Here is a 13,011-nt window from a genome sequence, read left to right on the forward strand (position 1 = left end):
TAACTGGATGATTAAATGCCAATTTGTTTGCTTGTAATTCTGTGACAATAGGAAGTCGGGATTTCCTAGTAGTCGTAGTTCCTCAAGCTCACTTACGTGTCCGCAAAAGGTACAACTCCTTCATTCAACCAAATCTTTCAGCAATTTAGCCACATAAGTGGCAGATGTAAGCCCCAAGCCTAAGTAACAAACTGCAAACAGCATCTAATCAGATAGTAATGGGGATCGCTGACCACCTTGTGATTCCATTCTGCCCAACCAATGATATGTTCTATAAACAACAGACTTTTGGTCAAATTGGGCAGCTCAGGCACCGTGCACACTAGAAGTGAGCGGCCTATATTCAGACATTCTTATAAATCCACTCAACACAAGACTGCTATTCATCAATGTTTGTGGCTATTGGTTCTGTCCTATTCATTAAATATCTCTGGTTTAGTCATGGTCGGGAAAGTTTTACACAGATTTATTACTGTTACACAATATGGCTGATGTACTAAGAGTGCAATATTTGCTTTTATCTATCAAGTACACATTAGTCCCTTACTTTCACTGTCTGCTTTGTTGCTGCAATTTAACACAATAGTAGTAAATAAACACTAATGCTTTGTCACATGGTCCCTTTAAAGGGATTGATGAATCTGTAGCTGCATTGCCCCTCTGCTAAGATACATTTGAGAGGCAGGAGGAGAAGTGGGCTCACTGAACATACCACTGCTCCATTTCCTAGAGAAATGAATTGTTGGTTGGGGAGATAATTTATTCATACATAGGGAGGAAATTAAAGAGCCTTTAGAACAGTCCAGTACTCACAATAGGCCAGTCCTAAACTTTCCCTTCCAAGGTCATACTACAAAAATAAATTCATCATTATTATTTTAAAAACCAGCATTAACATCTGTGCACGTGTAGGTAGAGGGCAAGTGCTGTGGTTTGGGCTCAGGCTTGGGATCCAGGAACTAATTACTAACCGCCTTTACACTAAAAAAAAACAAAAAAAAAACTACAGTTAAGGAACGTAGAGTGGACTTGTTGCCTACGCCCAGTCTTTGTCCTTAATTATACACAACATGGTCATTACTTTTTGTAACCCTGGGACAAGGATCGCCCCTTCCCTGTACATCCCCGTATTGTGACGAATATAAACCTAGCCAGCAGAGGTGAGCTGCCGTCTTAGCCAACACAATGAGCACAATGATCATATAAAAAGTAATGTATTATGCAATGTACTAAAAAGAAATCGATAAGTTAAGTCTGTGACAGTCCACGGCCTTGTTGCCTTTCCAGGAACTGAATTGAGCCTATAATAAGTCTTATCAGCACGTCTCTCGTCGCTAAAATTCAAAGTTTCCAAATTGTGTGGCGTGACTGTTGGGTTTGGGTTGTGGTTTGTATCCGATTCGGTCATGGATGGTCTGCTCGCGAGTCTTGGCATCCATGCTTAGAGGGACGTTTGTATCCGACTCGCTGGCTGATAGATCCACCTCCTCACGCTGTTTTTTCCGGGTCTGCAGGAAGGGGGGAGAAGAGACTGGATGATATTCAAAGCTACAGTTCATTACTCCTAATAATATTAATAATGCTCCCTTCACCATATAAACTACAGTATCTCTCTGTATTACGTATAGTTGGTAGACTATTAGATTGTAAGCTCTTGTGAAGTGCCTCCACTCCAATGATCTCTGGTTATGTTCTGAATTGTAATCAAATTTTGTTTGATCTCCCTATTACACAGTGCTGCAGAATATATTTGCACTTTAAAAAAAAAATAATAGGTCCATGTTGCTTACATTTTTGTTCTACCATGTTAGATCATTTCAAGCCAAGGAGTGACATTAAAATGATAAATAATCCATGCAGTCTGGCTGCGTACTGTTTACAACTAGGGGATTATTCACAGAGATGAGATTTTACAAATGAAGCACACTTCTAGAGGCGTTTCCTGTAATAAGGTGCAGGACCATTTTTAGGTTACCAAGTTTCACTGTTAAATAGCTGCTGTTTTGAAAGTTCTAGCTCAGAATATTGGGCAGGGGGGAGATAAAATGTAAAGTTTCTAGTTACTGGCAAAATGCTTTCCATAAACAGTAAGAGACCCCCCAGTAAGAGGCTATTTATTGCCCAACACTGGGAAATTAACATGAAGCAGCTCGCTGTAGTACAGTGCAGTGTGTGCTTTTTTGCTGTACTATGGCAGGATGGCTTAGTGGTCAGCACTTCTGCCTCACAGCGCTGGGGTCATGAGTTCAATTTGCGACCATGGCCTTATCTGTGTGGAGTTTGTATGTTCTCCCCGTGTTTGCGTGGGTTTCCTCCGGGTGCTCCGGTTTCCTCCCACACTCCAAAAACAAACTGGTAGGTTAATTGGATGCTATCAAAATTGACCTTAGACTCTATCTGTCTGTGTGTGTTAGGGAATTTAGACTGTAAAGGGGATATTCAATTGTTGGCGGAAACGCCAAAAATCTTGCGCTCCGCTCACTATTACCTTTATTACGGTAACAGTGTGCGTAAAAACTATTACGGAAGTTTTCTCGCTGGATTTCAGCTCGCAGCTCCCTGAGCCGCGAGCTGAAATGCAGCTTACTATTACTGTAATAACGGTAATAGTTTTAACGCTGCGAGGATATTAAACCATTGAATATGCCCCTATAAGCTCCAATGAGGCAGGGACTGATGTCAGTAAGTTCTCTGTACAGCGCTGCGGAATCAGTGGCGCTATATACATAAATGATGATGATGTACTCACCTCAAGGTCCTTCCTGATACTCTCAAACTCCTCAATGTCGTCCAGCTTCAGCTCCAGGCGGGTGGGTTTCCTGCGCAGCATCTTACGTTCTGCAGGGACAGAGTAACGGTTACCATACAAAGATTATGTGATGGAACTTGTCAGGGCGCTGTATTTAAAGACATAGATGCCCCCAGCCAGGCCATGGTATATAATCACAGCTGTACAATAGGGTATCATGGTATAATGTAGCTGTGTAATGAGCCCTCAGAGTGCAGCATCAAAAGTCAGACAACGGTGGCCCCCCCAGAGCCGGGGCCACAGAGTGTTACCAGGATAAGGGAGCTGCGGGTCTGACAGTGGAGATGCAGCGATATACATTATTGGCACAAACTGTGGCCGATTACTGCTCACTGAGAACCTGACACAGCTCTGTGCACTGCTGGGGGGGGGGGGGTGATGGTGGAGATGTGTCTGGTGTGTCGGGGGGTAGCTGTAGGTTTATGGGGAGAAGGTGATATGGGGGGGGGGACATAGACAGCACTGTGTGAGATGAAGATAGGGGGGTTGTAAGTGATGGGGGGGTGTAATGAGCAGTGGATGGGGTAGGTGGATGATGGGGGGTTGGGGTAACACACATTTTGCCCCCTCTCCCGGTATCTGGCACTTCTCCTCCTCCTCTAGAGCGTCCCAGCTCCCGGCATGCACCGCCACTTCCGGAATTTATCCCCATTTCCGCCCCGTGACCCGGAAACAGTTCACGGAACGTGCAGGAGCCGCTTAGAGACACAGAGGAGACTGACAACAGCGACTACGTGAGTATGAGTTCAGCGAGTGAGTGAGCACTATGTGTGAGTATGAGTGCAGCGAGTGTGAGATGAGGTAGCGGGTGAGTGAGCACTCTGAGTGTGAGTGCGGTGTTTGTGCTGCTGGTGCCCCCCCCCTTTCCTCTGTACCTTTATCTCACCAGTTGTTGAACTACAAGACCCAGCACAGCTGGGCTCTGAGGCAGCGTGTGGTCAAACTACAACTCCCAGCATGCTTTGCAGGCCAGAGGCTTCAGTTGTAGCATAAGGGCATGCTGGGATTTGTAGTTCCACAGTAACTGGTTTCCTGTGTTGTACATTGTGCTATATTCTCATGTGTATCTGACAGTCTGATGAGGGGACACATCCACCCCCCCCCCAACTTTATCCATCTGAGATGTAGTGGGGTACATTCATTACTTAATATAAAAGACCACTAAGCCCCAAATGTGAAACTTTGAATCATAAATGTAAAGTACATTGTTCTGTGTTACCTTGATTGCCACTGCAGCTCTGTAAAAAGGAAAAGTATTACCTCCCCTCTGCAGTACAAACAGGTCAAAAAGTTGAGAGTGCAGTCAATCGATCCACAGTGACTTTCTGTAAAGCAAGTCTAAAAACATGTCAGTCATTCTATGTCTGCTTTGTTAGAGAAACACCTCCCTACTCATATATTATGTGTGTGTATGTATGTATATATATATATATATATATATATATATATTTGTGTGTATATATATATATGTCAAATAGTGGTTTTGCTTGTTCTTTAGAAAGAGAAGCACCGTCAGTTCCTTGTATTCTCTTTTGGGCTGTTCTGCCCAGAATTCTTAATATTATGCTGTAATGTTTTATAATTTATTCACAGACCCAAACATGTCGGATGATGAGGGCGTTCCCGTGGTAAAGAAGTCCCGTATTTTCTACGGTAGTTTGGCAGAAAAGGAAAAGGAGCGTCTCGCTAAGGGAGAGTCCTCGCTAGGAAAAGTAGCCGTGAAGTCCGGAATTGATGCCGGGAATATTAACATAGGAGGGGGTAAGGTCATCAGGCACAAACATGTCATTTCTCCAGCACTGTGATTCATAATCTGCTTCATGGATGTGCCCACTCCATGTATATTGTTATCTTACATCTAGGGCAGTGTATTCTTGATATCCCGCTGTTATCCCTATTCCGTTACATGATGCCACCTGTTTGCGTTTCCTGACATATCCTGTATGTTCCTCAGGAGAGTCCTTTGACCTTGAGGAGCACATCAACGAGAGACAGGCCGAGGTCCTTGCAGAGTTTGAGCGCAGAAAGCGAGCGCGGCAGATCAATGTGTCCACTGATGACTCGGAGGTGAAGGCCTGTCTGAGAGCTCTTGGGGAGCCGATAACTCTGTTTGGTGAAGGCCCAGCAGAGAGGAGAGAGAGGTGAGAACAAGTGATGTCTTTGGATGGTGACCTCCAATAAGCCCAAGCTGGAAAGGTGCCAGCAAGTCTGTGTGTGCCAAAGGCATTTGGTTTGTTAGGATTAATACATTACTTTTGGGTCTGAAGTTGCAGTTATTAGTTTAGTTTTTAATAACACACACCATCATATATCATCATCATTTATATAGCGCCACTAATTCCGCAGCGCTGTACAGAGAACTCACTCACATCAGTCCCTGCCCCATTGGAGCTTACAGTCTAAATTCCCTAACACACAAAGACTGACACACAGACAGAGACTAGGGTCAATTTTGATAGCAGCCAATCAACCTACCAGTATGTTTTTGGAGTGTGGGAGGAAACCAGAGCACCCGGAGGAAACCCACGCAAACACGGGGAAAACATACAATCTCCACACACATAAGTCCATGGTCGGGAATCGAACTCCCGACCCCAGTGCTGTGAGGTAGAAGTGCTTACCACTGAGCCACTGTGCTACCCAATATAAACTTTGTTAAAGTTTCTTTGTCGTTATCTCTCCAGGTTGCGAAACGTTCTATCGGTGGTAGGCACAGATGCCTTGAAGAAGACTAAGAAAGACGAGGAGAAGAGCAAGACATCAAGTGAAGAGGTAGGATTAACATAAGACATTGCTACAGCTTCTAGTGACTAGGGATCTCCCCTGTGAGGTGGGACAGGGACTTACCTGCATTTTTGTAGCGGAAGGAGCCTCGGCACTGAATTTTGCGTGATCGAGGCTCATCGGGTCACTTATATTAGTGAGTGAGCTCAGTTATTTTCTAAACTGGTGGTGAATTTGTAAAATAATGTGTTTTCATTGATCTCTTTCTAAGCCCGTAATCCATCATCATCATCAATATTTATCTATATAGCACCAGCAAAATTCGTAGCGCTTTTCATTTGGAATGATGTAAGCAATCTACAAACAAGTATAACTCTGGGCTGTCACCTGTGACTGCTCCTTACACAATCACCCTTATTGTCATAGGAGTCAGGAGAATATTTAATGTTGAAAGAGAACATTACAGGTAGTGTGAAGGGAGATTGCAGCTGGACACGCATCGTTCATGTCACTAAGGCCATCACCATTACAGGCTTCATACGCGGAACCAGTCACCTGGGAGGATTATTTAAATAAAGCTGGTGATTTGTTTAATGCATTATTTGCCCAGGGTGTAGAAAATACATGTATTCATTTCCCGGGGCATAAACCTGTCAAATATTTAAGGGGTAACGCCAAACACAACTAATGTTTCAGCTTTGGGTTGAATTAAATGTATAACCCGCAGTTGTACATACCTTGGGTGGGCAATATGCCGGATCTCCCTTAGCGACTGTAGCAGTTCTGTTCAGTGCCACCCACTCTAACCCCTGTGGGCATTGCCGCCCATTCCGCACCCTTGACACAGGCAGAGCCGTGAGAGGGCAGAGGATTGCGTAGTTGGACTGTTCCAGCCATCAGGGACTGCAGTGTATCAATGCTAAGAACCGTTTCCTCTTTTGTACTTCACCCAAAATTCGATTTTTAGTCTTGAGTGGAATATTTCTTGAATTAGAACTAATTATGCCACAATTTTTTTCGTTCAGTATCAAAAGACCTGGTATCATGAGGGGCCCAACTCCCTGAAAGCTGCTCGTCTGTGGATCGCTCAGTATTCCCTACCGCGGTATGTATTATTAGTGAATGAACACCAGAGATATGACTCAAATGCCCAAAAAAATGGGACAATTTGTATGTAAAGAACGATGAAAATAGGTCCTAAAACCTATACACTATTCCTATATCCACCTATACCCCTAGGCGCACACCTTGCCTACCCTACTTAGCAAAGTAAATTATAAACCTAAAAAAACCCACAATGTAATACCATCGTAACGCTCTGCTCATAGGGCGGTTTTCAGCCGTTTTTTTAAATTCTCCTCTTTTGTATAGACGTCTTTTAAATTTAGTTTTTAAAGTTTTTTTTCCTTTATTGTATAAGGTGTTAAAGGACGGTTGAAAACATCCTAGGAGTAGCGTTTCAATTGTATTATATTGTGGTGGTTTATGTTTATTTTTTACAGCGATACCTTTGTCTCTATTAAGCTCCATTTTATTTGTATTTTAATCAATGTGAATGCTTTTAGGTTTACTATCTGCACTGGTTAAATGGTTTAATCTATTTGTGCTTTTGGGTAAGGTGCGGTGGATTGGTGGATATATGTATTAATATCTTTTATTTATAAAGTGCCAGCCTATTGCTCAGTGTTGTACGTTCAGGGGATTGAATCCCAATTATACTATGAAAAAGATGTCCCAGGCCAAATCTCCCTCACTGTCGTTTGCCTGCTCTTATCGTACAGCTCAGAGGAACGTCCTGGGCTGAAACACAAATGGCAGCTAGTTATACGGGACAGGACGTTTCCTGTAATGTACTCTGTGCGTTTACCCACAATACACTTCTCTCCAGGGCGCTGAAGCGGTTGGGAGCCGCAAGGGGACAAAGGAGCATCCCAGAATCCACCAGGACGTCCCTGAAACAAGAGCTGGACAAATCTCTGACAGTAAGTATAACGGGCGGTGAACAAAATACGAGGGTTAAACTGTCATTAAAGTGGACCTATCGCTTCAATACAATGAAGGCAACCCTGCTACAAGACTGCAGCCAATCAATTCACTAGGAACCAGTGACATCACTGAAACACTTCCTGGCTGAATATTCAAAAGGCATTGTTTCTTCCTGTGACTCTACAAGGTGGGGGCAATGGTGTTTCACCCCTATTTAATGGACAGGCTCTATAAAATACTATGTGATATCGTACTAGAGCTAACGGCTCAGTTTCCTGTGACTGCGCTCAAACCTTCCTGCCATTGTCTACATTTACTTGGAAAAGTTGATATAGAGATGAATATATTAAGGGGACAGGTCACTTGTAGAGGTCGCACACAGGAAGAAATATTTCTGGGCAGAGTTTAGAAGGCTTAGGGTGAGATACTCTATAGTGTTTATTAACTGTACATAACTTGTTCTTCTTGTGCTCTCTACAGTCCTTGAACAACTTTTGCAGCCAAATCGGTGATGACCGTCCTTTGTCCTTCTGCCATTTTAGTCCGAACTCCAGACTCTTGGCTACGGCGTGTTGGTGACTGGATATTTCCTATTTAGCTGGAAGAAGGCGGTGGTCGTTGACATCACCGAACATTGCCATTAGCCACTTAACCCCACCCCAAGGGTTCGGATGATGGGACATCTTGTGACGCTGGCAAATTGCTTGTTGAGTCTCTTCCGAAGAGCCCACAAACGATATGTCTAACAAATTCCTATGATGCCTTTTTTTTGATACCGCATCTGTAGTTGACGTCGTCCGGTGTCTTCGTAGTTTAGGATTTACAGTCTTGTCATCACTTCCGATTCTGCGTTGATCAAGCCTTCGTCCACCCATTGGGCTTTCTAAGGCGAATCTTCGACATGCTCTCTACGGAGAGAACTTCAACCACCAAACCTGTTCCTCTGACTGTACTACTACAAACTTAGACATTGTAGTTAACAATTCAGTGGGTCCTGTCTAGTTAGACAATTGTTGTAAACCCCAAGTTGATAGATACATGAAGAGTTGAGTGTAGAATTGGTGTTTTCTCCAGACTGATGTTGATTGTTATTCAGAATGCCAGCCACACCATGAAACCCGTTGTAGATCCACATATAACCGATGCAATCCGTTCCAGATTTTGACGACTCTCAATCCCATTGAATCTCTAAAATTATATATTTTGGGAATTCCAGAAATCTATTTACAAATCAAAGCATTCTGCACAAATCTCAGTGCAGAGTCTATTCTATCACACGATTGCTAAACAACTAGTTCGTAAATTAAATTGACTTCAATTGGAGCGCTCTAGACCACTTCAACTTAATTGTTAAAATTTGTGGTCCGTGAATAATCTGTGTAATTGGTTTCACTCTACAGCAACCAGCTGTGTTGGGTGAACAGACCCCAATTCAGGCCTGTGACCCCCCCCCCCCCCCCCCCCCCCCCCGTACCCATTGTCGGGTAGCCCGACCCAAAGAGTGCATGTGTACCATAGTGTTTCATTCTGAGATTTGCATTACCTGTTTGAAAATTAGATGCAGTATTTAAATAATTGTGACTGAAGTTGTCTCCTAGATGACTAATATACAATGGATAAATCTGCATTTTGGCATTTTTCACTTTTTTTATTTAAAATCTTATTTTGTTTTTATCTATTTTTTTTTAGTGACAATTTTACGAAATGTATGATAACGATAAAATAGTTATATCTGAAGCCTAAAAGAATACATACAATCCTTTTAATAAAATATTATTAGTAAACCATTTCAGAATGATTCTTTTTCAGCCACTGTTATTAAACTGTTGATGACACCTTGTGGAAGAGATTGGTATGGCAATTTTTTTATTTTATTTATTTATTTAAAAAAAAATCTTTATAACAAGAGATACTAACTTTTATTAATCTAGTGCAGGCTTAAGTGACCTGTGATCTTTCCAGCTGCTGTTGAACTAAAAATCTCAGGATGCCCTGTCAGCCAAAGGCAAGGCATTTAGTGCCACAATAGCTGGGCAACCATAGGTTGCCTTTGTTTCTTTCTAGCTGTTGTGGAACTACATGTCCCAGCATGCACTCCCAGCTTTCTCTGTAAGTTGCTTCCCTTTGTGGCTGTCCAATCAATGAATAGACGCCAACATGACGGCGTCCTGAAACAATCTTCGTTATCTAGATGTTCTGGATCTTAATCTCCCAGTGTGCGGAACAACAGCAGGAGAATCGTAAAGGTTTGCTCTGTAAAGGTTGTAGTACTACAAGGCCCAGCATACACTGTCAGTCAGGGACTTTGTATGCATACTTCCATTATGTGCAATTTGGACGCTGTTCTGTGGTGTATGGTGACATTAGATGTAAAACTAATTAATCCACATTTATAGTGTGCGTGTGTAAGATTAGTAATTTTTCTTTTGTAAGTAATTCTTATTAGCACCTTGCGGGATTTAGGTGTTTTAGTCAGCGACCGTTTTCTGTGTGAGCCTTTATCACAGATGGGGTTAGTTTTTCTCATTAAAGGGTAGACCAATCATACTTCGAAAAAGTGGAGGTGTTGCCCATAGCAACCAATCCTATTCTGGCTAGCATGTACTAGATAAATGACAGCTAGAATCTGATTTGTTGCTATGGGCAACACCCCCAGGTTTTTTTACATTTCATAAATCTACCCCTAACAGAGATCACTGTTCATCTGATACAGGATATTTCGTTATTGGCTTTAGGATTGTAAAGGGTTAAACATTCATTAATGAGATTTCCTGCACTAACAGCTCTGAAAACAATGCAGGCAGCTCTTTGAGCCAGTAGAATATCTGTAGTGATCGAGTGCTTCTTAGAAGTGTATTTGTCCTGCATCTGTTATATGAGCTATAATAACAGCACCTCAGATATTATGTGCAGCATTATACAAGGGCCACACTTGGTGCAGAGTATGGGCAGTTTCCTGCCTTTCAACCTTCTGTTCTCCAATATTTATCACTGTTGACAGCTGAGCAGAATTCATGTGTTATATATGGCGAACATATAGCTAAGAAGCCCCCCCTCCCCACTGGCTGTTTTCCTGTCAAATGACCAAGTACAAATGATGTATTCGGCCATATAAGGCTCCATTTATGTCCTTCACTTGGACACAGTCCTTGCAGTAAACGCTGATCACTTGGTTTTGACAAGTTGCCCGGGAAGGGCAGAAAGGGGGGTGAGGTACTCTTCATATCGGGGAACGTGCTTGGGTGTGATTATCACTCACAACCTCTATGACCTGGACCACTCCTCATTCTCCTGCCCGATTCACCGTCCAGCAATCTGTATTTATCACAAAGGTGTTTACAACCCCCTTTAAGTATTTACCAGCCGGAGTTATAGAGCAACTAAACCTTTTCAGAACATATGTTTAGATGTTACAGTGCTAAACAAGTCCACCTGAAACAGCTGAGTAGGTTGTATATCTATCTATCTAGAATTAGATGTTGTATTAATGTATTGCCATCCTTCATAAATGCCCTGCAGGGTGGAACTTACACTCTCTTGCACCACTCTGGGGTAATGCAGAAGCCAAAGTCTTAGTGAGAGGCTTGCAGTCTCCCGGGTAACAGAAACAAACTGCAGTAAAAGGTGCATGCTCAGCGATGCCACAGCTGAAAGCTTTGTTGTTTGTGCATCTCCCCCCACCCCTCTATACCAGGACCAGTGAGAGGGTAATGCATTTAACTCTGTGCTTAAAATATTCACATTAAACTTTATTGGATTTTAGTATCTACGTTGTATACACTGTAATTGGAGGAATACACACAATACAGTCTATCAGACTTGCTTATATTCTGTAACGGTTATTGTCCTTTCTTCTGCTATTACCATCCATAATTATGCAAATGAGTAAAAAAAAGTGGGTGTGGCCTAAAGTTAACTTGAGCTCACATAACTAATTGATCAGAGTCCACCTGTGTACACTCAGTGCAGGGTTTCCCAAACCCAGTCCTCAGGTACCACTAACAGGGCAGGTTTTCCATATCTCCTGGCTGGAGCACAGGTGTAATAATTACTGACTGATACATTGTAACAGACCCACAGGTGGTGTAATTATATCACTGGTCACCTGGAGAACCTGCCCTGTTAGGGCTGCAGCTCAGGAGTATCTGTCAGCTGTGATACACCGACAATAAACTGAGAGCTGAACAGACCAGTTATAAAGATGTTACGTTGTGTGGCAGCCTCCACTTTATTCTCCGTCCCCTTTGTACATGTCTACGGGCTCCTCCTGGGCCGATACAGACATCCACCAACTAATCATTGTACACATCCGTTACTATACTGGATTACTGGTTTAGACGGCATTTGGCCAGGAACGTGTTGGAAGGAGGAATGAAATCAGCCCGGTAGATGCTGCGTCTGTGGGTTACAGGTCTTTATGGAACGGAGTGTGACCCCAATACCCTCTTCCCCAGCCATAAGCATTTAATGCCGTAACCCCTTCAATAAGAGTGAACATCAGTTTACTGGCAGGATGTCGCTCCTGGAAAGCTCACTGTGACATTGTCACACTCTTAAGAAGTCCATTTTTAGCCCAATGGCTCAGGAGTGGATCAGTGACCAGTGGCTCACAAGAGATTAGTAACAAGATCTTCAGCCCACGGGACTCCCAGACCCCCCCCCCCCCCAAATAGCTAACTTAAAGGGGATTAACCATTTTGGAATAAAGGTCACCCCCTTCTAGCATATAGGGAGGGGGGGCCCAACTTAGTTTGCTGTAGCCTTGTACTGTAATGCTCTATGAAAAATAATTACTTAGAAATTTCATTTTAATCAGTTTCATTGTTCCAGAATTAATCAATATAAATAAGCACTGACTATATGTAACATTAACTGAACCCCTGCCAGCTATAATTGTTATTTCTGCCCTTGTTGAAAAGATATTTATTGAATGTATTTTTCTATATATGAGCAACAGGCATTTCCCCACTGAGGTTATTTTTGAATAGAAAAACTGGATGATTAAATGCCAATTTGTTTGCTTGTAATTCTGTGACAATAGGAAGTCGGGATTTCCTAGTAGTCGTAGTTCCTCAAGCTCACTTACGTGTCCGCAAAAGGTACAACTCCTTCATTCAACCAAATCTTTCAGCAATTTAGCCACATAAGTGGCAGATGTAAGCCCCAAGCCTAAGTAACAAACTGCAAACAGCATCTAATCAGATAGTAATGGGGATCGCTGACCACCTTGTGATTCCATTCTGCCCAACCAATGATATGTTCTATAAACAACAGACTTTTGGTCAAATTGGGCAGCTCAGGCACCGTGCACACTAGAAGTGAGCGGCCTATATTCAGACATTCTTATAAATCCACTCAACACAAGACTGCTATTCATCAATGTTTGTGGCTATTGGTTCTGTCCTATTCATTAAATATCTCTGGTTTAGTCATGGTCGGGAAAGTTTTACACAGATTTATTACTGTTACACAATATGGCTGATGTACTAAGA

General features: G+C 42.7%; 2 protein-coding genes across 3 annotated transcripts; one reads left to right on the top strand and one right to left on the bottom strand.

The window, feature by feature from the left end:
- Positions 1-1,198: 1,198 nt before the first annotated feature.
- LOC142101183 (anaphase-promoting complex subunit CDC26-like) lies at positions 1,199-3,468 on the bottom strand. Of its 2 annotated transcripts, none has more exons than XM_075185452.1 (3): positions 3,396-3,468; positions 2,750-2,838; positions 1,199-1,508 (listed from the first exon to the last, which is right to left on the bottom strand). In XM_075185452.1, the coding sequence occupies exons 2-3, from the start codon at positions 2,828-2,830 to the stop codon at positions 1,335-1,337; spliced, it is 255 nt and encodes an 84-aa protein (XP_075041553.1). In that variant the 5' UTR covers positions 2,831-2,838; positions 3,396-3,468; the 3' UTR covers positions 1,199-1,334. The 2 variants fall into 2 exon arrangements, with proteins under 2 accessions (XP_075041553.1, XP_075041552.1); XM_075185451.1 differs by having other exon boundaries at positions 3,367-3,456.
- LOC142101179 (U4/U6 small nuclear ribonucleoprotein Prp4-like) lies at positions 3,448-9,306 on the top strand. Its single transcript, XM_075185445.1, has 7 exons — positions 3,448-3,543; positions 4,403-4,570; positions 4,764-4,950; positions 5,494-5,581; positions 6,559-6,638; positions 7,422-7,515; positions 8,000-9,306. Exons 2-7 carry the CDS (start codon positions 4,411-4,413, stop codon positions 8,096-8,098), a joined length of 708 nt encoding a protein of 235 aa, XP_075041546.1. The 5' UTR covers positions 3,448-3,543; positions 4,403-4,410; the 3' UTR covers positions 8,099-9,306.
- The last annotated feature ends 3,705 nt before the right edge of the window (positions 9,307-13,011 follow it).

Source organism: Mixophyes fleayi, chromosome 9 (genome assembly GCF_038048845.1).
Source record: "Mixophyes fleayi isolate aMixFle1 chromosome 9, aMixFle1.hap1, whole genome shotgun sequence".
Lineage (NCBI taxonomy): Eukaryota > Metazoa > Chordata > Amphibia > Anura > Limnodynastidae > Mixophyes > Mixophyes fleayi.

Coding starts and splice junctions, on each gene's coding strand:
- LOC142101183 (XM_075185452.1), bottom strand. CDS start 2,830: ATGCTGCGCAGGAAACCCACCCGCCTGGAGCTGAAGCTGGACGACATT. Junction 1,509..2,749: donor GTATCAGGAAGGACCTTGAG/GTGAGTACATCA, acceptor CCCTTCCTGCAG/ACCCGGAAAAAACAGCGTGA.
- LOC142101179 (XM_075185445.1), top strand. CDS start 4,411: ATGTCGGATGATGAGGGCGTTCCCGTGGTAAAGAAGTCCCGTATTTTC. Junction 4,571..4,763: donor GAATATTAACATAGGAGGGG/GTAAGGTCATCA, acceptor TATGTTCCTCAG/GAGAGTCCTTTGACCTTGAG. Junction 4,951..5,493: donor CCAGCAGAGAGGAGAGAGAG/GTGAGAACAAGT, acceptor TTATCTCTCCAG/GTTGCGAAACGTTCTATCGG.